This window comes from Spea bombifrons, chromosome 1 (genome assembly GCF_027358695.1).
Source record: "Spea bombifrons isolate aSpeBom1 chromosome 1, aSpeBom1.2.pri, whole genome shotgun sequence".
Lineage (NCBI taxonomy): Eukaryota > Metazoa > Chordata > Amphibia > Anura > Pelobatidae > Spea > Spea bombifrons.
In genome coordinates, this window is record NC_071087.1 from 57,233,102 (window position 1) to 57,258,384 (window position 25,283).

The window sequence follows — 25,283 nt, forward strand, 5'->3', positions numbered from 1 at the left end:
TGACTTGTCAATACAAATATATTGCTTATTTCTTTCGAAAGCACAATTAAATGGGCTTTTCGAACTCAAGACCTCAGTGCTACTTTTTTCTGATGAATTCATAGTTGCTTTTTTAAGGGGCAGTCATGCCGTGTTCAGTGAAGTATCATAACAAAACAGAAAGGTGAATCCACATAAAGCATAACCTTTATTATGTACATTTAAAATACAGACCGAAAATTTTTAGAGGGCATCAATATTTAAAACCCACAGCAAGAATGCATTGCTCTTTTGTTATGAGAGCTTGAAGCAAATATAGATTTAATTCCCCCTGATTAGTATACTATAAACAGGTGTTTAACTTTTCAAGAAAACGATGTCTCAACAATTCAGGCAACATTTTGCTTAAAAATCTGATGCCTGTAGGTTTGCCATCTAGCCTTATGGTGGGCTTTTGAGGGCCCCACTTGTGAGCTTACAATCTAAGAGACTAGTATGGGTAATTGAGGAATGGGTGGGTTAGTGCTTGGTTTCATATGGCTGTCTGCAGAGGGCTTGGGATGTTTCAGGAAAGCTACAAGAGGGTAAAGTGGGAAAGACATATAAGCAAAAATAATAATTTACAAAAAAAAATTGTGATGTTTATAGAAATATTGTGTGCGTGCTTACCTCAAATTCAACATCATGTGTTATTTTGATGTCAGACTGACATCAGTGTTTATGTTTTTTTTTATGGCAGAGCTTATGGAGTTCTTAAAGTATATTCTCTGCAATAATTATAAAGATAAATACTTGTGCTGGGTGATTAGTATCCAAGCATTTTACAGCTTTACACAGCTTATCTTATTGCAGAGAAGATGTTATCATTGTGCATACACCTGGAGCCCTCCCTCTCCAGCTTCATATTGGAAGTGGCAGGGGATGGGGATAGATTTCTGGAAGTTGGGGCTTGCTGTACACAGGGACAGGACTACCACCACAGGCCTGGGCCAGGCAGTAGGCTGAACAAGGGTTGGGTTAATAGGTAACAGAATGCTAAAGAAAATTGTGATAATGGGATATGGGAGTTATGCTGTACCACTGTCAATGTCTGGCTCAGTATATGGTGATGGGAGTTATGCCGTATCACCATCTGTGTCTGGATAATTATATAACCATAGGAGTCATGCTGTACTATAGGAGTATGTGGCAATGTACTCCTGAAAGTAAGGGTCACTAAATGGCAGCTAGGAAATGGGGTCATCCTAGTTGCAACACATACTACAGAATTACAAAATGCTTCTAGAAGCAACATCACCCCAAGACCTGTTTCACTAACTGGGTTTTTATAGTCAAGCAGCCGTAGGCAAGCCTGAAGTCTGGATTGGTGTAAATCTATCTGCTATTTACTCTGGAGCGTTTTCTAGAGTGATGAATAGCTTTACCATATGGCAGTCCAGTGGATAACCGTGATACCTGGTGAATACTATCTGACTGATAGCACAGTGTAACTGTCTAGTTTTGATGTAGGATGAGTGATGTTCTGTGGCCTGTTGCATGGTTTGGACTTTCAACAATGCCTCCATGCAGAAAGTGCGGTCCCTACAGAAATGTTTTGTCAGGATCAGTGTGGAAGCATTTGGGTGGACCAGATTCCTTTGTCATGTAAATGTTTGCAGATATTGGTAACCTTGTTTATTGTTACACTCGTCTAAATAAACTACTTGGATTACTTCCTGCATGGACTGTGTTTGCCACCAAATTGACCTGATATTCTTCCCCTTCTCTACTGTCTCCCAATTCTAAAACACCCATTCTCTCTGTATCACCACTACATCTTAACCTGTAATTGTGGCAATGCCCCTCCTCTACAAACCTACAGAAACCTCTATGACTAACCTCTAACTACAATTAATACATTTATTTCTCTCTTTCCAAAATTTGTACCCCCTTCTTCCCTAATGATATGTCAGATCAGATATACTATAGCCTCAGTCCTGCATTGTGTTGCTCCTGCTGTTGTGCACCATTCCCAAATCCTTCCAAATCAACCAAGGCACTCCACACAGACCATCTACCTCCAGAGGTTATCTTGTATACTTAACCATCTGTGGAAGACATCCTATTTACCCAAGGACTTTGTTCATACTCAGTTCCTATGACTCTGCTCCTCGCCTCTCCAAACAAAATTACTTGAGTTATCAATAATAGTTTCCCTTTGTGGCAAGCGTAAAAATATTCCTTTTATGTTTAACACCCTCTTCTGCCTTTTCTGCCAAAGATCCTGTTCGACATCAGGGATAACAGCCTCTCTCATGATACTTATCGCTTTAGTCATGTTACCCCTAAAAAGGTTTCTGATGTCCTCGCTACCTGCCCACTTGAACATAATCCACACTTCTGCCACACTAGTTTTCCTATTCCTTTGCTCTTCATCTGTTGCTCCACTGTGCCACTGTCTCCCCATACACTTCAGAATAAAATGTAAACTACTGACTGTTCACTCCTGTCTCATTCCTTCTCAAGCTCCTAATAGACTTTTAGGCTCACAAGAGCAAGACCCTCTTCTCCTTTTGTACCAATATGTCTTCATAGTATGCTGAATAGTATGGTAAAGTGATGCATTGTGAAATATTGATCATAAATAATCTTATAATATTTTCTGTTTTAGAAATCTCTGACCTTGCTGCACAGAATCTCCTCTATGCTGGTAAGATTGTGAATTATAATCCGATATGCTTTGCAGTACATATGTTAAACTCTTAGGCTCTATGTCCTGATCAGACAAGGACATCCTCTGCCACCAGCTCTATACCTTGACGAAACAGGGACAACCTACGTCATAGCTTCTTTGTCTTTGTGTTAGCCTTGGTCTTTTTTGCTGCTATTTGCAGGACTTATTTTCAGTGGGTAGCAGAGCCTCTTACTTAACCAAAAGCTGATAAACACCAGGCAGTGTCCGGTTTCCCCCTTTTTTTTAGTGCTTGACTGGACCTTACCTCTCTGAGGTAGATAAAGACTAGGTAGGTAAGCAAAGGACCCACAGAACCCTGGAAAACTCAGAGACGCCCACTTTAAAAAGTGGGGTGTTTAGATATTTCTCCAGCTGCAGTAGAAGGATATACGCTTATTCTATTCTGAAATATATACCGTCTATGCAGAATCCTGTGTCTATCGCTTTTATGAAGTGCACTCATTGCATCAAGCCTTCCATAATCATTCTTTATCCACTTTAGCTGACAAGGGCTTTTCTGTTAACAAAGAAAAAAACATTCCAGGGAACTTCCCAGGGTGGACCATATGGTGTGTGTATATGGGTAGTTAACCTTTTCAGTGCTGTAGTGCAAATGTGAAAATACCAGGTATATAAAGCATCTTTAGACTCTACTTTCTTTAGTTTAGTTCAAAAAACTGGGTTTTATATATGATCATAGATTCAAAGAAAAGTCTTACTTGGCATGAAAAACACAATATACTACATGTGTTACAGCACTAAATGGAAAAGAGGGAAATTATGTCATTTCTAAGAGCTCAATAGTAAGGATGAAAGTCATAAATCATTACGTTAATGCAATATGTGTAATTGTGTATTTGTTTTTACAAAATCATTTCTGGAACAAAAAAACAAACTTTGCCAATTCTGGTTTTACCAATGTTCAGTTTACCAAACAGTTTTCTACCAAAAAAAATAACATTATTCATCAGTAGTTTGTGGTTGGGATTTTTATAGAACTAAATGTACAGCCATAATAATACCTCTGATATCTTGATGTCTATGTTATTTCATATTGTGTGTTCACTCAGCTTTCTTCTTGGGTTATATTGTTGTGGTGATGTATATGTTACTTTGCTAGTTGTAAATCAGAATCATTAGTTTCAGGTAGAAAGTAGATTCATGGCACAAAGAGCAGTATGACCTGTTTATCTACATTGAGTGAAAAATACCTAAAGCTGCAACTTTCTGTGTCTAATTGGGTGTGGTGTCATCATGGCTTTTCTGGGATTAAACGGGGATGAAAGGCCTGCAAGGTTTGGAGAATATGTATCCACTGATTCTGTTAGACAAAGCCTTGGCATTATGGCATTATGGTTGTTTTTCTAGATTCTGGTTGAACAAAAGACAATCAAAATTAAATTAATTAGAGTAGTGGCAAAATTTGTAAAAATATACAATCGTCTTTACAGAGATTAACAAATGAATTAAGGATGCACTAATCCTCACAACCTCAAAAATAATCTGACCAGCTAATTTATCAAAACTTGATTCCAATACCTGCCAGTGCTCCACTCAAGGGTGTCATATCACCTTCTATTTGAAACTTAAGCCTTTAATTGTTTCCACAATTGAAACAAATACTCTACCTCCCAGATATCCCGTAAAAGAGAAATGTTTTTATTGAAACTGTACTATCCCTTTAAAAATAAGTGATCTCCTAGTTTTTCAGTTTTTTTTTTCTTTGACCAATAAGTGGTTCATTCTAAGTCCTAACCGGTTTCAAATGCCAACATGACAGTTATCCTTCTCAATATTTTACTATTGTTCAATACACTCAGGAATGTAAAGCTGATAAAGACTATTGTGATTATACATTTCTTAAGACATTTAGGTTGATTTTGGCTGACAAAAAAAAGTGCTAGAATACCGTTAAGGGAGACAGAGTGAGTCTGCAATGTCACTCATTTAGGGGGTACTCAGAAGTTGACTTACCTCTACTCCATTGTTAGCATGATCCATCTAGCTTTAAAGTGCTCCTCACATATATGCGCACCTAATACATGAAAGGCTACCATTACTATGTGCTGGAATATAAATGTGACCCTGGCCGGTCAGGCCAATAGAACAGTATGTTTTATAAAGCAATCTGCTGGCAAACAAATATTATTTAAACTTACCAAGATAGCAATACAGAGTAACTAATTAAATTTTCAACACCTCGCTTTGGAACAGTTGGAAGAAAAGCATTGGTAGCAAACATTCTAATAATGATTTATCATTCCTTTACATTTTCAGCTCCCACTATTATTACAGTAGATCCCACCGTTCAGACTTCTCCGCTGAATTTCACAGGTGTGTATTTAAATACACAAGTTTCAACACAATCACTAACAAGTTACTAATACATATAGTGTTAAGATATAATCTACTAACTCAAAATGAAACTAATAATTTTACATCTACTGTATACTGTATACTAACTATTAGATATTCAATAGAAATATTTATAGACGTATTTATGGAGTGTTTTACCTGCAGGATGTTTTGCAAAAATATTCAGCTGACTAGAACTTCCATTAAAAGCAGCATAGGGGCTGGTCCCAGGAGAATTGTGTTTCCAGTGCCCCCTCCTGCATGGACTTGGCAACTTGGGTGATAACACCCTCTATCAGCTCAGCGCCCTAGACCCTGATTAAAAGCAATGGTTATCCTTAGGCTGCATTAGTACTGTGCAGTACTACCATTTTGGCTATTCCTTTAAGAGTGCAATTTTTGCCTATTAGATCCTGACTTGTTGAAGATATAATCAGTATATGGGTATTTAGTCAGCACATGTCGCTTACATCAATTAGGGAGACTTTGTTTTTCAAGAACTACAACACAAAAATACCTTGGTACAGCAACAAAGCAAAAACACCATTATAGAAGCAGGGCCATAACAGATGTTTGCCAACTCTGGACTGTACACAGATTTGCATTTTTTTTCTTTTTTTACATTTATCTTATTATTATTACATTATTTTCTTAGATACATAGATACTAGACTTGTGCATTCGTATTCAGGCAAACATGAAAACGAACACGAAGGGTCTGTTTTTTTGTCGAGTACCGAACATACGAACATGGCCGCGGCAAAATGTCTACTAATCTCCCTGGTCCCTTCCCCATCTAGCCTACCTTATCTACGCAGCATCACAGGGGTTAACGGAAGCGGAAATCCATAGGTTCGCCGGCAGAGACCACTGGTCTCCCTGCTCCAACAATTCGCTGTCAGGAGTTAAAAAGGGCATGCGAGTCTGTGATTGTTAAGGCATTATAGCTTGTATTACAGTTTTGGCATACAGCCAACGCTTCGTGTTCGTCTTCATGTGGGAAAAAATCTTTATATTCCGCGAATATTCTTTGTGTTCGTTTTTTTTCTTCATTTTTTGCCGTTTTTGTAGAAGGGGTTTATATGGGGTTAATGCAGTAGGTGTTACTCACACAACCTTTTTAACTCCTGAAGGCGAACTGTTGGAGCAGGGAGACCAGTGCTCTCTGCTGGCCAAGTTGCAGCACCGGGATTTTAAAAGTCTGTACGAGCGACTCTATTAGTCGCCAGCAGGGGGCTCATCTGGCATCAATCAATGAAGTACAGGTGTACTTCGTTGGTTGATGGCAGAGGAGGCCCCTGCAGACGACCAATAGAGTTGCTCGTACGGCCATTTAAAATCTGGTGCCAAAGCTGCTGCGTAGTCAGTACCACATTAACCCCATATTAACCCCTTCTACAAAAAAACGGCAAAAAACTAAGAAAAAAAACGAAGAATGTACAAGAATATTTGCCCGAACCGAACACAGGAACGGGCGAATATTTGCGGAATACGAAGATTTTTTCCCCCACGAAGACGAACACGAAGACAAACATGAAGAGTTGGCAGGCGCCTAAGTCTAATAGATACCAACACTGTATGCCAAAACTGCAATACAAGCTTCAATGCCTTAACAATCACACACATGCATAATGCTACTTTCTTCATTCACACAGCACTTTCTTCAGAGACATGCAGCCAAGCAACATTATTTGGCCTCAATACACTCACATTTATTTGCTGGTTGGTGAGCTTTTCCATCTGTATTGCAACTGATGTGCTGAAGTTTACCCGGGTGATAGAGAGAACTGAGGTAGATTGCATAGTTCAATTGCACGTCAGCAAGCATTAAGACAGTGCTGACATGTAATTTGTTTTACGTGCTAGAAATGTTTTTTTTTTTATTTCAGTGCAAACTTCATGTGAAACTGGTGGTCACTAATATTAAGCTCCTGTCCAGGTAGTTAGCCATCTGCAGTTTATGAGTCTTAGAAATGTGTGTGTTTTTTTTAATCTAGATAACGTGTGTGTGTTACTCTAGAAAGTATATTGACCCCTATGCAGTCTGCCTATGCCAGAATCAGGTCAGCTGAGATCTACAATATACAAAGCCTACCATGCATAGTCCACTAATGCATAGCATTAGTGGGCTCCTTCTAAAACAATATACAGTATATAAAATGATGTATATAAAATCTTCCTGTCTTCTTCTATGTATCCATCTGCATCATTATTGCAAATTATATGTCATACAATCTAACCCTCTTATTCACTGTAACTTGTTCCTCTTTTTGTAGTTGTACATATACTTAAAATATGCACTTAACTGTATTGGGTTTACTGTAAAATCTAATGTATACTCACATTTAGAAAATAATGTGATCTTATAAGTAAAGCTTTTCTGAACGTTTACCTCTAAACTCAGTAAACAAGTAATACATGCATATTATAAGCAAGAGTTCATGATGCATTTTAACATATTCTTCTTCTAGCTGAACACATCATACATTTACAGACAATTCTGGTTTTATTTAATTGGTTTTAATGGTTTTTAACAGGTTGTGGTGTAGGAGGGCCTACCCTGTCTGGCAAAATAGTAGGGGGAACTGCTGCTTCTCTTGGTGCTTGGCCATGGCAGGCCAGTCTACATGTGAATGGTTATCATAAATGCGGAGCCTCGTTGATCAGTGATTCCTGGCTCGTTGCTGCTGCTCATTGTTTTAATGTGTAAGTGAATGTAAATCCTTGTTTTTTTATTGTTTATCAAATAATATTTATACAGTTATTTTATATGCTCCATTGGATTGGCTTCAGTAACAGTGCCTTAAAGGCTTTGTTTTATATAATGAACTTGTAACGGGTTCACTAAGAGAGCTGTAGTCACTCCCAGAAATCACCCAGATCTCTCCTCCTGTTGTCCCAAAAACATGCCCAGCCCCAGTCAGCATGGAACCCTGCTATGTGTACCCAATAAGTAGACACAAAACTACCTTCAATTGAGTACAGCAAGAATAAACTAGGTTTCAAAGCTAGGTTTCAAATATTGTTTCAAAAACATGTTCAAATTACCAAGAAGTTGAGAAGTCAAGGGTGGAGCCTACTCAAGTTGCCTATTCGCACATTTTTACTAAAACAACATGCAAAATATTGAATTATAGAATTTTGTAATAGCATAATATATTCAAAAGACAGTGCCGCTTAGTGATGTAAACACAGTGATGTGAATTTAGAATAATAATGTCCCTTTTTTTCTCTTCAGGTTCTCTAATGCCAATCAGTGGACTGTTGTCTTAGGAACCATTTATTCAAGCTCAGGAACCCGGTTACAAGTCCAGGAAATAATTATTCATGAAAATTACACCATGTTAACTCAAAGAAATGATATTGCGCTACTTAAATTGTCTGTTCCATTAAACTTCACAAAGTATGTTCGGCCAGTATGTCTACCAGAGACATCAGATGTGTTTCCTGACAACTCTTCTTGCTATGTTACTGGATGGGGAGCACTTAAAGAAGGGGGTACGTACATAACATATATAATTATAAAATTGTTCTTATCCTTTTTAAACCTGTCAGTCACATGGTGCATGTTAGCTAAGGCACCAATCACACCATCCGCTAAATTATTTTTCCATTGATTTCCAATGGTAGGGCTTGTTATTTCTTACATATCAGAGCTCCATTTTCCCAGGTATTCAGGAGCCAAAAATTTGGGTATGTTCAATAAACAAGGTCAGTTAGGTAAACATGAATGATTTATGGACCTGGAACAAATACTGAAATATGGAGAGATTTCTTAAATATCAATAAGGCCATTTTGACATGTTGGGGTTGATACTGAACAGAGCATTTTGCTTTAAATTTAATGCTTCCACTGCCTTTGTGATAAGTACATATTAATTTGCCTATAAAAAGTGGTTTAAATTATTGGCTGATTTGTTGGCATAGCAATAAAAAAATGTCTTGTACCAGTATCCTTTTTTTATTCTTCTCTATTGTACTGTTTTTCAAAGAGAATGAATAGAAACATTGTGTGGCCCACACCGTGTATATGTGGGGTAACAATTTAACATGTCTGCATGTATACCCATGAAATATTGCTAGTCCTAAATCCTAAATTATAATTATACTCCACACCTACCTTGTTTTTTTATGGTCAGACTTGATGAATATTATTCCAACCCTAACCATTGATCACTTTAGCTATCAAATTTGCAAGCTATGTGTGGAATCATTGAATTGTTTCTCCTCTTACTAAATCTCCGTAATGGAAAATGAATGATGTTTTATACATTTTTGTGTCACCAAAAACTCTGTGAAAAATAGACTCAACCCAAAAACACTTTTTTTTGTTAAATTAACTGAGATTTATTTCTGTATTTGCGTCCCAGATATTTTCATTGACTGATAGTGTATAACATATGTTTCCTGTTGATGAGTAATTGAAGAAAGGCCACCTAATGACCATGCCTTTCCATTATTCTTTTAAAGGTGGGCCATCTTCAATTCTGCAACAAGCGGAGGTAAAGATCATTAGTACAGCTCAGTGTAGCAGTGCAGAAATGTATGGAAATAAGATAGGACCCTCAATGATATGTGCAGGCTACGTGGAAGGCACAGTTGACTCCTGTCAGGTAAGACTGAGATTTTGCAATGAGTATTTTAGCTGCCTATAATATTGTAGAGTTTGTGGGAGGGCTTCGTTTTGTTTTTTGCTTTTTGCAAGGTTTATTTTGGTGTGATGGCTTTCCATTTTGAACATAAAAAAGCAAACCATTTCTAAAATAGTAAAATATCTAAATTGGGTGGATAATTATTGATGTTTTAGAAATTTTTGTAAAGGAAGCCCATATACATGATTTGTGCACCAGCGGCACACAGAATCATCCCCCTAGATCATCATTATAAATCTACTTATGTATTTCCATCTGGAATATACCGTATTGGCTCGATTATAGGCCGCACCCGATTATAGGCCGCACCCTAAAGGTTAGGTGCTTTTTTAAAGAAAATTTTAGATTTTTTGAAAAAATACACATTAGTGGAATATTAAAACAGTATTCTAACCAACACACTATATTTTAAAAATTTTGGTATCTATTATACAGTTAGTCAACATATGTTACATACAAACAGAAAACCAATAGCCATTTTAATGCACCTTACTTATAGATATGCCCCCTAGACTTACCAATGCAGACTCCCTGGTGTCTAGAAGGGCCCGGGAGTGACATCTGCGCGATACGCGTAGACTTCCCTTGCAGTGGGAAGTGCCGGCAAGAGAGATTGTTAAAGCACATCGCGCAGACGTTCACCGGCTGTGGCGACTGTAGACAACCTCCGCTGCCGGCACTTCTGCGCAATGTGCTTTAATAATCTCCCTTGCCGGCACTCCTCCCATGTGAAGTGCTGGCAGGGAAGGTTGTCTCACGGCTGCCGGAGAGTAGGATCCAGGTCCCCTGCAGCGCTGCGGGGGATCTGGATCCTAACCCTGCTGCCTGCCGGCACACAGAACTGCGATACGAATTGCGCATTCTTGCGCTAAACCTCGAATATAGGCCGCACCCTCCCCTTTAAAGACTTAAAGTGCGGCCTATATTTGGGGCAAATATGGTAAATGTTTTTTTTTCTTTCTTCAAATAGGGAGACTCTGGAGGACCTCTAGTCGCAAAACAATCTAGTGGTACATGGGTTCTTGCCGGAATTGTGAGCTTTGGATATGGATGTGCTTTACCCAATAAACCTGGCGTGTATGCCAGAGTAAGTTACCTACGCAACTGGATTACAAATAACTCTGGTCTATAACAGCGACTCAGGACTCATGGCATTTTGCCAAATATTCTAGGAACTGTATAGTTTAATGCTGTCATCATGACAATTTCCAAAAACAAAGTTTAATATTTAAAGGTGCTAGTCACTAAAATACAACTTGACTATGGATCACTGGCTGTGAGTCATGCAAAGCTTGTCAATTAAAAGGTTATTTTTTAAATTAAATTGTACTTTCTAAATATACACTTTAGTCAACACTGTCTCAATTAGAGAGTATTTTAGCCATCAGTTGTTATTTACAACCACACTGTTCAATTTATTTACATTTGTATGGATGTATTGGAAATTGGGTATGTTTTTAACACTATTGCATTTTTTAGACCTGTGAAGTTTTTAAATATATTAATATTTAAAATAGATATTCTGGTAAATGTAATAGTATCCAAGGTCTATCAAATAACAATGTGATAATGTTTTTAATGTATTTTTGTTTTTTTTTGTATTTATTTTCCTGTTATACAGGAATATTTTACACTCTTGCAATTTGCCTTTTGTTAAAAGGTGTATAGAAATTAATCCACAAGACTGTATAAAAGTCTGTTACTGTTTGCTTAGAATTTTCATGTCACTAATTAAATTGTTTATTTAAAAAAGTTGGTTGTCGTGGTTCTATATTCTGTAATATTATTCAGTATGAAATGATTTTTTAAACAGTAGATATAAACAGTATATATTAATCAGTAGTTGTCATTATAGCCCTTGATTAAAAATATCCATTGAGAGGAATTTAAGAAAATCCATAGGAAGTGTACAAAGGATTATGATGTAGAATGTAATATAGAGATATTTGGAAAAAAATTATGACGAGGAAGAACTTGATAAAAACCTAATATATTTTAAAAAGATAACTTTTTTAATAATAGATAAAAAAAGAGAAAAAATACAATCAGGAAATTTACAGTATTGATTTGAGGATAATAAAAGAATTGTTTCTGATCATTGGGACATACTATATGCATATAGATTACATTTTATGAGAAATATTTCCTGGGGACAGCAAATATTTTGGGGATCCCCTGATATGAAGAACAGGTTAGTTACTTGCACCCTAAGGGAAAACAAGAAAATAATAATAAAAATGGCTAAAGTGATTTTTATCTGTTCCACATGCATAGGTTGCCAAACATGTAGCACCACTACAAGAAATAAAAATATAATTTGATATTTGTCGAGGGTGAGAATAATTGATAAGAATTGATAATGTGTAATTAGTGGTGGTTACTGAGACCTGGTACAATGAGCAAAATGAATTTAATAACAAAGTGGTTGCTCGCATTGGTGTGATATATATGGACACGCAGAGGTGCTACTTGAAGTTGTCAATGAAAGGTGAGGTTATCATAATGGGGGCTTTAATCTGCCTAATATAGATCGGAAAAACCACACAGCAGGGTCAGCTAAAAGACACATCCTACATTTCTTGGTAAAGGAGCCAACAAGGAAGGAGACTTTGCTGAATTTAGTATTTACAAATGAAACTTGATTTCGGATGTGACTGTAGGAGTGCTGTCCCACTGACTGAGCTACTTATAGCCATGAAAAATTAGATATGACTTGCTAAACCTTAGGTACTTTGATGCAGTGGCGTGACTATAAGCAATATAAGGCCATATAGTGTGACAGAATCCCCAATATGGGTGCTTTAGATATATTTATGTCTTTTGAATAGTATTTGCTGGGTATACACTGAATTCTTGATTAGTTCACTGTAGAAGGGTGTAGAAGGGTTTGGGCTCCAGTGATCATCAATCAGCGTGGTTTAATATAAGGAGACAGCTTGCATTGAACCACACCAAAACTAAGCTTTTCAATTTTCGAAAGGTGGAATTTTCTAAAATGGAGAGATTTGTAGAAGAGTCTCTGATAGTCTGGGCATCTTTACATGGGAACCTGGAGAACTGGAACTATTTAAGAGATGTTGTGCATAGACCCAGCAGAACATTGCATTAAACTTGTTAGTAAGACTAAAAGGAAAAGGAAACCACTGTTCTCTATACGAAAAGAGAAGGAGCTAGCTTTTATAAACAGAATCAAAATGAGGTAATATAAAGCTAAGCTTAGGGAGGCAAAGTGCATTATTAGATGAGCCAAAGCACATAATGAGGAAAAAAGTGACCAGAAAAAGTAAATGAAGCCTTTGGAATTACCTGGCTTTCTGCATTAATTGTTCATAAAATGTGATCTGATCTACATCTAAGTCACAAGTATAGTCAAACATAATATGCTCAGTGGCGGAACTACCGGGGTCACAGGTGTTGCGACTGCGACCGGGCCCTGGAGTTCTGCCAGTGAGGGGGGCCCAAGGGGTGCAGAGCGTTCGTTTTCAGCAACGGCTCGGCGCCCTTCTGTCTCCTATGCTCGCCGCGGCTGCTGCCTGCCCCAGCGCTGCCCCGACTACAGTGGTGGGAGCGTGAGCCGTATGTCTTGGGTGCCGGAGCTTCACGCTGAGCACCGGCATATGACGTCATATGCCAGCGCTCAGCAGTGAAGCCGTGTGCACCACGGCAGAGCAGCGAGACAGAGGCCTTGCGCCCCCACCACAGGACAGCACGGTAAGTGACCTACAAAGGGGGGGTGGGGAGAGGGTAGATAGTGAGAAGGGGGTAGGGAGAGGGTAGATAGTGAGAAGGGGGAGGTAGGGAGAGGATAGATAGTGAGAAGGGGAGATAGGGAGAGGGTAGATAGTGATAAGGGGGAGGGTAGATAGTGAGAAGGGGGGTAGGGAGAGGGTAGATAGTGAGAAGGGGATGTAGGGAGAGGGTAGATAGTGAGAAGGGGAGGTAGGGAGAGGGTAGATAGTGAGAAGGGGAGGTAGGGAGAGGGTAGATAGTGAGAAGGGGAGGTATGAAGAGGGTAGATAGTGAGAAGGGGAGGTACGGAGAGGGTAGATAGTGAGAAGGGGGAGGGTAGATAGTGAGAAGGGGGTAGGGAGAGGGTAGATTGTGAGAAGGAAGGGTAGGGAGGGGGTAGATAGTGAGAATGGGGTGGTAGGGAGAGGGTAGATAGTGAGAAGGGAGGGAGAGGGGGTAGGGAGAAGGTAGATAGTGAGAAGGGGAGGTAGGGAGAGGGTAGATAGTGAGAAGGGGGAGGTAGGGAGATGGTAGATAGTGAGAAGGGGAGGTAGGGAGAGGGTAGATAGTGAGAACGGGAGGTACGGAGAGGGTAGATAGTGAGAAGGCAGGGTAGGGAGAGGGTAGATAGTGATAATGGGGGGGTAGGGAGAGGGTAGATAGTGAGAAGGGAGGGAGAGGGGGTAGATAGCCTGAGAAGGGGGTAGATAGTGTGAGAAGGGGGTAGATTGGGTTGGGGTGGAGTAAGCGGAGGCAGGTTTTATATATGTGTTTGGATATATATATATATATATATATATATATATATATATATAGCCGTATTAGTCCAGTAGACACAATGTTAAAAAACAGAGTATTGCAGAGTATGAGGTGATACCTTTTTTTATTGGACTAACATAATATTTAAAAGACAAACTTCATCAGGTCCGAAGCAATACTGAGCAACATGATAGAGGTTAGAACGTAAAACAAGTGATGGTATTAGAGAAGGGTGGGGGGGCTGCTTACCTGTGCATTGCTCGCTGTGTTTGAGCAATGTCTCTTGTTCGCTCAGGGGAGGCAGAAACCCAGCGGAGGGAATTTACGCCACATGACTCCGCTCCGTTCCTGCTTCCCCTGGGAGGCACAAGAGAAGTTGTTTGCACAGAGTGCAAGCAAAGCAGAAGGAAGCAGCGGCCCCTGCGGAAGTCTGCGAGTGAGAGATCTGCAGTTCAGGTAAGGGGGGTGTATGAATCAGTATGCTGGATTAAGGGAATGAATGAGTATCTGTGAATGAGTGAATATATGTGAATGAGTATATGAATAAATATGCGTTTGAAAGGATGGATGTGTAAGTGGGGGGAAAGCATGTCACAGGGAAGCTGTGAGGCTAGGATGTCACAGGCAGACTGTTTGGGGACAAAGATGGCAAGTCCTATGCTTCCACCCTGGTGTGTGTGTTTGGCAGTAGCTGTGGCAGAGGCTGTCCTGGTGCGTGTTTGGGTGTCGGTGTGGCAGAGCCTGTCCTAGTGTGTGTGTTTGGGAGTGGTTGTGGCAGAGTCTTTCCTGGTGTGTGTTTGGTTGTTGATGTAGCAGAGCCTGTCCAGGTGTGTGTGTTTGGGTGTCAGTGTGGCAGAGCCTGTCCTGGTGTGTGTGTTTGGGTGTGTGTGGCAGAGCCTGTCCTGGAGACTGAAGGGATGAAATAATGAATGAATGAGTGTTTAGGGGCAGAAATGGGGCAGGCTGTTCAGGGGGTGGGCAGAGGATGTTAAGGGGGCAGAGGTACAAACAGGCTTCTTCAGGGGCAGAGGCGGCACAAGCAGGCTGCTTCAGGGGCAGAGGTGACACAGGCAGGCCGCTTCAGGGGCAGAGGTGACACAGGTGGGCTGTTTGCAGGAGCAGATGTGGCACAGGCAATCTGATTTTAAGGGGCAGCGGTGGTACAGGGAGGCTGTTTCAGACTATTAACCTTCCTACCATTCTTAGGTGCCTATAGGTACCTGGACGTGCCTGATACCTGTAGGCACCTAAGAATGGCAGGAATACCAGACTATATTAAGGGACTATATTTAGTATATTTACTTTAGATAAGAATCGGGTAATTAGAATTTGGAGGTAGACTTATGAATTTGATCTGTTATTATTTATCTAATTGATTACAATTATATATAAACTAGTGAGTTTATGCTTGATAAAGAGGAATGTCTTTACACATCAATAATATTATGGCAGCTAAGAAGTACCGATACAAATAATTCTTATCACACAATCATTTGATTGACATTTGTAATGGAACCCTGCATCACTGGGGTCACTGGAGAGGCCTGACAGCCAGCCTCCTCCCTATCGACTATGGGCCCTGACTTTGTAAACACTTCTGTGTCTACCCCCAACAGTATATCATCTCATCACTTGCTGAGGGGTTTATCTCACAACCAGGGAGTGACCGCCATTGTTTCAGTTTAATGTCAGACTCAACCCCCCACCATGGTGTACTAATATATCGTATAAGTCAGTACCCCCCCCCATACCACCACTACAGACATTTACCCTGCCCAAGCCACCCCTGGAACTGATTTCGACCAGTGATAGATAGTGGAGGTTGGGACCCCATTGTATTGTTAATCCCTTTGCTGACCCTGTTGTCTCTGGGAGGCAGATTAAGGGGGCGGTTTGTATCCCAATATCTTAATTTATGTTAATGTGTGCTTTGCTGGTTATATCCAGCCCTGTGTGCGAAAAATAAAGCAGTCTTCGTTTTGGTTATACCCTACACTGAGTCTCGGCTAGTGACTGGGAAAGAGTGTGCTGTCCAGGGCTAAGGGAGCACAAGTCAGCGGTAGTCAGTTGGACTATTCAGCTCCGTGACAACATTTATTAGTAATTTCCCTGAAATAATTTTCATTAAGCAATCCTTAAGGGGATCCTATTGAGCTTGCACCATGTATTTTCTTTTCTATATGCATTCACAATGTACAAAGTGAAGCATTTATATTCATCCTCAAACATGTTTGAAATGTGAAAAAATTATATTTTATTGTGTGGAAATACTACATTTGTTCTCAGTGCGGTGTTATGGACAGTGACATCCATGGAAATTGTGTTCATTCTGATCAAACCCGTACAGCTCCTTCTTATGTTTACCAGGTAAAGGAGAATAATTTCAACAGTTTCTTATAAAAGCTTTCACAGAATACCCTAGAAAATGATAATAATTTGTAGTTTAGAACGAAAGCTACTTTTCAGTTATACGCCACACTTTTCTTTGATCCAGCTACGTAGGTAAGTTGTTCTGGAGTAGACACCAGGCTTATTGGGTTCAGCACATCCATATCCAAAGCTGACACTTCCAACAAGTACCCATGTACCATTAAGTCGTTTAGTGACTAGTGGCCCTCCAGAGTCTCCCTGTGGTTAAAAAAGGGTAAAATGATGTTAGCCAGCATTTATTTATACTTTTAAAATAAATCAATTTTTCATGCATACAGAATCATGACATATAAGAGGCAAATTTCAGTACGGTCAGAGATAAAATCAATATGCGTGTTTGGTCAGATTCCATAAAAGCAAAATTTACTTTTAAAGTATACCCTGACCACACATTTATATATTTTTATAAATTTAGCTTTATGAAATGAGCACATTAGGCGTTAGATTCAATAATCCATTTTAATATTAACTGCAGTCAGTGGCGTCGCTACAGGGGGGCAACTGCCCCCCTAGGTTATTCCTTTCCCCCCCTGTTGCCCCCCCGCCGAATTTGAAACCACCCAACTTAGGGTGACCACATGTCCTGGATTCCTGGGTCCCGGGCAGCATGAATAGAAACATTCAGCGCCCCTCAGTCTCCTCCACGAGGCCTCTACTTCCGTTGCGGTCCCAGAATTTCAGACTGAGCGCCGGAATATGAAGTCACTGCAGGAGAGCAGGGTGACAGAGGCCTCGCACTACCACCGCAGGACTTCAAGGTAAGTGAACTACAAAGGGTGGAGAGGGTAGATAGTGGGTAGGGTAGATAGTGGGGAGAGGAGGTGAGTCGGGTAGGGGAGGGGGAGAGGGTAGATAGTGGGTAGGGGAGGGATAGGGGAAGAAAGTTATAAGGGGAAGGAGAGGGGATAGAAAGTGATAAGGGAGGGGGGTAAAAAGTGATAAGGGAGGGAGAGGGGGAAGAAAGTTATAAGGGATGGAGAGGGAGAAGAAAGTGATAAGGGAGGGAGAGGGGGGAGAAGGTGATAAGGGAGGGGGGAGAAAGTGATAAGGGAGGGAGAGGGGATAGAAAGTTATAAGGAAGGAAGAGGGGGTAGAAAGAAAGGGGGACAGGGTAGAAAATGTGTAAGGGAGGGAGAGGGAGTACATAGTGAGAAAAGGGGGAAAGAGGTAGATAGTGAGAAAGAGGGTAGTAAGAATATTGAAAAAGGTAAAGCGTGTGAATGAGTGAGTATGAATTAATGTGTGAATTAATATCACACTAGATAGACTGAGGTTCTCCCCACCCATTTTCCCTTTAAATGGGGGTGTTTCCCGCTGACATCAGTGGGAACTCCCACCGACGGTAGCGGGACCGCCCACTGCTGATGTCAGTGGGCAGTCCTGGCCACGTCCCGCAAGGGAATGCTTCGGGTAGCAGGAGCTCAGATGTTCCGAGCTATGCATATCTATGGACAAAAGCTGTAACAAACATGATACATAGGGTGATGGAAAAAGGTTTTTAATATTTATGTAAGGGCTGTGCTTCCTTTATTTATAATGGAAATATTTTTACAGCTTGCTTAAGTTAATGGCACCTAATTGTTTAATTACTTTGATCTCAATAGGATGTCCAGAGGTTACCTTTGATCTACAAATTATGATTTTTCATGAAAAAATGTACTTGCCATGAGTTTCAAAGCTTATCACTTGTTTCTTAACCATATACACTGGAAGTTGAATCATTATTGGTAACAATCTTTTTTTAACAAAAAGTCTAGCTTTTGAACAGGTCATTGAATCTGATCTCTCAGGTTTTGTTGCAGTGGCGTCGGCAGGGGGGGGCCAGAGGGGGCCATGGCCTCCCCTACATCATGCTGTGCCCCCCGGTGTGCCCCCCCAATTGAAACGCCGTCTTTTTTTTTTTTTTTTTATAGATCCGGAGGAGAGAGAGAGGCGCCGAGCGGTCGCTGAGGAATAAGTTCTCAGCGACCGTTCGGCGCCTCTCACTCTTCTCCGTGACCGCGAGGCCTCTGCCTTGGTTGCAGTGCCGGCATTTCAAGCCGAGCGCCGGTATATGATGTCATATCCGGCGCTCAGCAATGAAGCCGCGCACACTGCGGCAGAACCAGGAAGACAGAGACCTCGCGATCCTGCCGCTGGACTTCTACAAGCACAAGGTAAGTGAACTTCAAAGGGGGGGATTAGAGAGTGAAAAGAGGTAGATAGGAAGTGAGAAGAGGTAGATAGGGATAGATTGGGAGGGAGAGAGGGGGTAGATAGGATAGATTGGGAGGGAGAGGGGTAGTTAGGATATATTGGGAGGGAGAGGGGGTAGTTAGGATAGATTGGGAGGGAGAGGGGGTAGTTAGGATAGATTGGGAGGGAGAGGGGATAGATAGGATAGATTGGGAGGGAGAGGGGGTAGATAGGATAGATTGGGAGGGAGAGGGGATAGATAGGATAGATAGGGAGGGAGATGGAGATGGAGATGGAGATATTAACATATATTGGCAGCAGGGGCTAATATTAATATTTATTGGCAGCAGGGTCTAGTATTTATATTCATATTGGCAGCAGGGTCTAGTATTTATATATATATCGGCAGCAGGGGCTAATATTAATATATATTGGCTGCAGGGGCTAATTTTACATATATTGGCTGCAGGGACTAATAATATATATTGGCAGTAGGGGCTAATATTAATATATACTGGTAGCAGGGTCAAATATTAATATATATCGGCAGCAGGGTATAATTTTTATGTATATCGGCAGCAGGGTATAATATAAGTATATATCCGCAGCAGGGGCTAATATCAATATATATCCGCAGCAGGGGTTAATATTAATATATATCAGAACCAGGGTGTAATATTTCTATATATCGGCAGCAGGGTCTAATATTTATATATATTGTCAGCAGGGGCTAATATTAAAGAATGAGAAATAACTGCCTAACGTGTGTGTGTATATGTGTATATATATATATATATATATATATATATATATATATATAGTGTATATGTACCGTTTTATAATTGGCCCCCTACTTTGGTCCCTGGCCCCCCATGTGCCCCCCCTAAATATGAAAGCTGGAGACACCACTGTTTTGTTGATGTTTTAGTTATCTACTAATGGTCAAGTGAAACCGAAATCAATCAACTGACGTTAACTAGGGTGAAAAAAAAAACTGTTTAAAAACACTGACCTGACAGGAGTCAATTTGTCCATCCACGTAACCTGCACATATCATTGAGGGTACGATCTGACTTCCATACATCTGCGCACTGCTACATTTGGCTGTACCAATGACCTTTACCACAGCCTGTTGTAGAACTGAAGATGCTGACCCTTCAAAATAAGGTGCTTATTATTTTTCCATTGAAATCCCCAATGCATTGTTACGCAGTTTGCTACTGTATGAAATTGCATAGTTGTTTTTATGTGAAGCTTAGTCTCAGACTGTAATAATGACGGGATTTATTCACTAAAGGTTGAGTTAGTTGCACTAAATAGAGCATATTGACTAGCCAACTGACAACTTAACCAGTCTCAACAAAATAGAATTAAAGTTCTCAGTACTTTACTCAACAGCAACTTTAGTGCACACCTCCAAGCTCAAAATTCCAAAATTGGCATCATCTAATTAAAGACAGAAGAGTTTCTGTTGAAGTTTGTTTGTTTTATGCGGTTGAGTATGCAGTAAGTGTACTCTGTTATACTACTAACCTTAACATAAAACCCCTTCTATTTGTTAAATAAAATAAATCCCTTAATTCAAAGAAAGACTACCTCCTTCTTTAACTGCTCCCCATCCAGTGATATAACACGAGGCATCATCAGGAAAAACAGCTGACTTGTCAGGTAGACACACTGGCCAAATAACACTTGTTAAAGTAACCGGATCGCTCAGTTTGAGAAGAGCAATGTCATTTGCAAACATTCCAGGAGTGTAGTTTTCATGAACAATAATATTCTCAACATTTAACCCACTTCCAGATGTTGAATAAATCGTTCCTAAGATTACTGTCCACAAGGTCAGAGTTTTGTACCTGAGGAAACAAAGAGGTACATAAGAAAGAAAATACTGAGAAAGAAAAACTCAACCCATGCATTCAAGTCTTCAGAAAACCAGACAATAATAGCTGTGTATGTATAGGCTCATTCACAATAAAAAACCTAACAAAGGGGAATGTAAGTCAGCATAAACGTAAATCTGTGATCAGTTTGGCTGTAGTACTAAATGGCTACTACAACCAGTTATCAGGCACCAGTGTTATAGACAATATATACTAGATGATCAACGGCCCTCCTCATTATTGATTTTGGGTCAGGGGCGTAACTAGAAACCTCAGGGCCCCGGTGCGAGAATCTGTTAAGGCCCCCCCACCCGACCCCCAAACCATCTATCCCTTTCTCAAGATCTACCCTCTCCCTCCCTACCCCCCCTTCTCACGATCTACCCACTCCCTCCCTACCCCCTTCTCACGATCTACCCACTCCCTCCCTACCCCCCCTTCTCACGATCTACCCACTCCCTCCCTACCCCCCCTTCTCACGATCTACCCACTCCCTCCCTACCCTCCCTTTGTAGGTCACTTACCGCCGCCTGCCTCAGCACTACCCAGAGTGCTGTGTTGGGAGCGTGAGACGCGGCGGCGGGGAGTGGAGGCATCCTGGATTTCTGTCAGTCAGGGGGGCCCAAGAGTTGCCGAGCGGTCGTTTTCAGCAAGCGCTCGGCACCCCTTGGGCCCCCCTGACTGGCAGATCTCCAGGGCCCGGTCGCAGTTGCGACCCCTGCGACCCCGGTAGTTCCGCCACTGGTTTGGGTGTTTCATTCACACCCAGTGCTAACAGGTGTATGAAATCAAGCGCATAGGCAGCCATCTCCATAGACAAACATTGGCAGTAGAATGGATCGTACTGAAGAGCTTAGTGGCTTTAAACATGACAGTATTATAAGTCTGTCTGGTACACTGTAAGTGCTATTACTGTGAAGTGTCTGAGAGTGACAACAGTTCAGCCATAGACCACGCATACACTGAAGCACGTAGAACATACAAATTGTAGCAAAAAGTAGGTTTGGTTTTGGGAAATGGAAAATCACAACGTAGAGTTTATTGATGAGCCCCAACTCAGTTAGTGTTAGCCATCCTGTAGCCTTGCTGCTGTTTTGAAAATGCATTTCTGGGTTATATGAGTTATAGGTACATAAAACTTGTACTCAAATGCACAGCAAACAATATTGGGTTCATGTGGGGTTGGTGTAATGCACTTTGATGTACTAAAAATGGCAACAATAATTAAGCATTTTGGTAGATTGCCTAAACTGTAACTTGCATTAAGCTGATACATTTCAACAGGTCGTTTGACTAAGCTTTATAAAAGACCAATGTCAGCAACTTTCTCCTGTGAGACGAAGTGGCTGCCACTACATTATGCATATGTCTTGTTCCCCATTTGTCCTGCTCTCCAGCTAGACTATAATATTGGAATTATACACATACTGAAGCAACAATGTGTTACTAAGTAATCCAAATGATGTTATCTTACCTCTCGAAACAATGAGCAGCGCTCACAAGCCAGGTACTGCTGATCAGTGACGCTCCACATGTATGGTACCCCTTGTAACGGAGACTAGCTTGCCATGGCCATGAACCCAGGGAGGCATCTGTTCCTCCTACTATTCTGCCAGATGTTGGTGGTCCGCCAATCCCACAGTCTTTTGGGAAAAAAATGTTTTACAAAACCAAATATAACATTTAAACGTGGTACTACTAACATGGTACTAGGTAGGACAGCATTACCTTCAAAACTCCTTGCAGTTGTTACAGTGGTAGTTCCTGTGTCTGTAGTACTCTTGGTTACTGAAACTAATTGATGTTACAATGTCAAATCATAAAGGCATTTGACTGTCACCACAAGCTTTTAAATCTAGAAACCAAAGTAAAAATAGATTGATGCTATAAGGACTGAAAAATTGTGCTCAACTACGAGTTACTATTAACCTTTATTTATTTACAATGCAATACATGCTAATTACAGTAATTATCATAAGAGGGGGAAAACATGCATTGAGAAGATGACTAAAAACACTTTAATGGTGAAATAAATGAAACCATCTGTAATGAGTGTATTACAAAAGTGCCCCTTTTTTTTTTTTTTTTTTTTTTTTTACAAATGGCTCTTAGAGCAAACTGTTGATGTTTGGTTGATTGTTGATCAGTGGAACGATGGTGCCAAATGTACAGGGCAGTGTTTTCAGAAACTTAAGTATTAAAACTTCACTTTGCACTACAGTTGCCCCTTCTTCTGTATACAGCATCCAGAAAAACATCAGAAATTATTCTCTTTATTTAAACTTGGTCACCAGATTTGTCTCTAGTTATGTATATACCAGATCTAATAGTCCCCCCAATCAGACTTTAAAAGGCTAGCCTAACTAGAGACAACTATGATATCTATAGTCCAGTCCTCTTTTGTGCATAAAAATGTCAATCAAATTAGAAGCAATTATTTTCCAAAATTAACTATCATTTTATTGGGTCTTGGGTTAAAGCATCTTTCTATAGTGGTACACAGCCTAAATTATATTTGAGTTTATATTTGTACAGTGTTCAACATTTGCTAGAATACTTAAAATAGGCATAGAGTCCTCCAAATCAAATGAGGCTATATGTGAATGGCCATAAATTCAGATGAGTCAGATAATATTTAGCTAAATCTTATACGTTTCCGGGTTATTTTATTCTTTTACTGCTTTTTTGGAGAAATGTAAGCTATCTGCATCATAGTAGGGTTAATCATATTACTACCCAAATATAGACCTCTGTGTATCTGTGCAGCATTACAAATAAAAGCTACAGACTTTTACATAAAATTACATCTACTTCAAAGTTAATACCCTGGAGGAGTGTGCTGTCAGCCTTGGAAAGGTGGCCCGATATGGTGTAATATATATATAATTCTCATACTGCTGCAAACCTCAAGCAGTAAGCCAGTGTCTCAACATCATGGACGTGGTGTCCATGAGTGGTGATCTGGCTTCTGCACCTCTGTCCCAGGCTTGCTTTGAAGGCTGTGATTTCTGATTTCTGAGGGGAAAAACAAGTCTTCTGGCTTGTCTGGTTGGTGTAGACTAAGGTTTAATAAAGTCTCCCTTTGGCACCTCTTATAGAAGTTCTAACTTGCTCTATGATTCGACACTTGAAAAGCTTAGTGTCTTCTACATAACTAGGAAAGTGTAAGCCAACTGGTTTAGTAGTTTTAGGTCTCTGATAAGACAAAGGTGTTCTCTCATGCGAGTTCTAAATTCCCTGCTTGTGCGACGCACATTTTGCTTTTTGCAGCAGTCACAAGTGATAAGGTAGATGACAAAACTAGTGTCGCAGCTAACATATCCATCGAGAGTATATGATTTGTCCGTAGTTGTAGAAAGTAACAAAAGTAGGAGATCTAAAAATATAACTGCAGCACATGCACACTTACTACCACATTTGAAACTACCGAGACTCTAGTGTTTAATAATGCCTCTGCTACCATCTGTCTAAAACATACGTGTTCTGGTTGTAGAGATCTAAATAACACGGAAGCTATTATTGTATTGTACTTCCCATATTATGACTATGATTGCCCTGCTGTGATGTACTTTATACCACTCAACTAAATAGGTTAGTCTCAGATGCAATGAATGGTAGCTGTTTCCTTATTACATACACTGCTAAGAGCATAAGTAGGATATTTTTTATTTAATTATTAATCTAATTTAATTATATCTAATAACATCAGTTAACCCTTTCTGTGGTTTTGTAAGCCACCAAACAGTTAATTTCAATTTAAACGTCATCCCAATAGGCAGGAGGCTAGGGGCTTTTTGTATAATGAAATTTGCATATTTCATCTGTCTACTTTAAGACAGTAAATGACAAGCCTTCGAAACTCCATTCCACTGAAACCAAATACCGATCATAATTTCCTTATGTTGTATTTTGGGACAAAAACTTGCTTATGTGACACTAGTTATTTTTAGACATTAAAGATCACATGATCGGTGCACAATATTTTGGTAGCTCACTGTATAAATTAAAAATATCTAAATGGATCACTCTTTAATAATGTGGCATTTTCAACATTTGTTTAATACCCCTTGTCAATAATATCTCACGAATCTCGTGCTTTTCTCAACCTTTTTGGAAAGCTTTGTTTATAGACTACAATTAGAACATTAATAATTTATACTGTATGTTAAAAAATATACATTATATTTTTTGCTATAACAGTACTCTACACCATACAAAAGTACATTTAAAGGAGCATTAACACAATAATGTAATATTGTAAAATGTTTTGCGCAACAGGGCACCTGGTGGTTAAATAACCATTGTGGTTTATATGACTTTTTATACTTTTGACAAGGGTTAGTGTATTTGCGTGTTGTCTGCTTTTTTCAACTTGCATGCTCTCACATATCCTGCATTCAAGAGCTGCATTATTTTTTTTTCAAGTACTAATGTGAATTAGCTTTAGTGAATTGTGAGAATATATATATATATATATATACCGTATTTGCTCGATTATAAAATGCAAAATCCGATTATTAATTTAGGAAAAAAGAAAAAGCCTGAATATAAGCATTTCAGGAGGCAGAGTGGCGTATAGAGGGTTAAAATGCATATCATAGGGCACAGT

General features: G+C 39.9%; 2 protein-coding genes across 2 annotated transcripts in view; one reads left to right on the top strand and one right to left on the bottom strand.

Annotated features, from left to right (window-relative positions):
• The first annotated feature begins 474 nt into the window (after window positions 1-474).
• On the top strand, window positions 475-10,841 carry LOC128490074 (transmembrane protease serine 11C-like). Its single transcript, XM_053461837.1, has 7 exons — window positions 475-478; window positions 2,630-2,668; window positions 4,970-5,026; window positions 7,584-7,752; window positions 8,285-8,544; window positions 9,517-9,659; window positions 10,669-10,841. Exons 1-7 carry the CDS (start codon window positions 475-477, stop codon window positions 10,828-10,830), a joined length of 834 nt encoding a protein of 277 aa, XP_053317812.1. The 3' UTR covers window positions 10,831-10,841.
• A 5,532-nt stretch (window positions 10,842-16,373) lies between these two features.
• The window catches only part of LOC128488928 (transmembrane protease serine 11A-like), a 33,215-nt gene continuing 24,305 nt past the window's right edge, over window positions 16,374-25,283 (bottom strand). Inside the window, exons 8-12 of the mRNA XM_053461703.1 lie at window positions 22,403-22,468; window positions 22,149-22,317; window positions 20,388-20,647; window positions 19,804-19,946; window positions 16,374-16,814 (exon numbers count right to left, since the gene is read on the bottom strand). Coding sequence (XP_053317678.1) covers window positions 16,653-16,814; window positions 19,804-19,946; window positions 20,388-20,647; window positions 22,149-22,317; window positions 22,403-22,468 — 800 coding nt within the window. The 3' untranslated portion in view covers window positions 16,374-16,652. The remainder of the gene's footprint in view (window positions 16,815-19,803; window positions 19,947-20,387; window positions 20,648-22,148; window positions 22,318-22,402; window positions 22,469-25,283) is intronic.

Bases quoted from the DNA above. Each gene is read 5' to 3' on its own strand.
- LOC128490074 (XM_053461837.1), top strand. The intron at 2,669-4,969 runs GTAAGATTGTGA...TTACATTTTCAG, and splicing joins ACAGAATCTCCTCTATGCTG to CTCCCACTATTATTACAGTA. The intron at 5,027-7,583 runs GTGTGTATTTAA...GGTTTTTAACAG, and splicing joins TTCTCCGCTGAATTTCACAG to GTTGTGGTGTAGGAGGGCCT.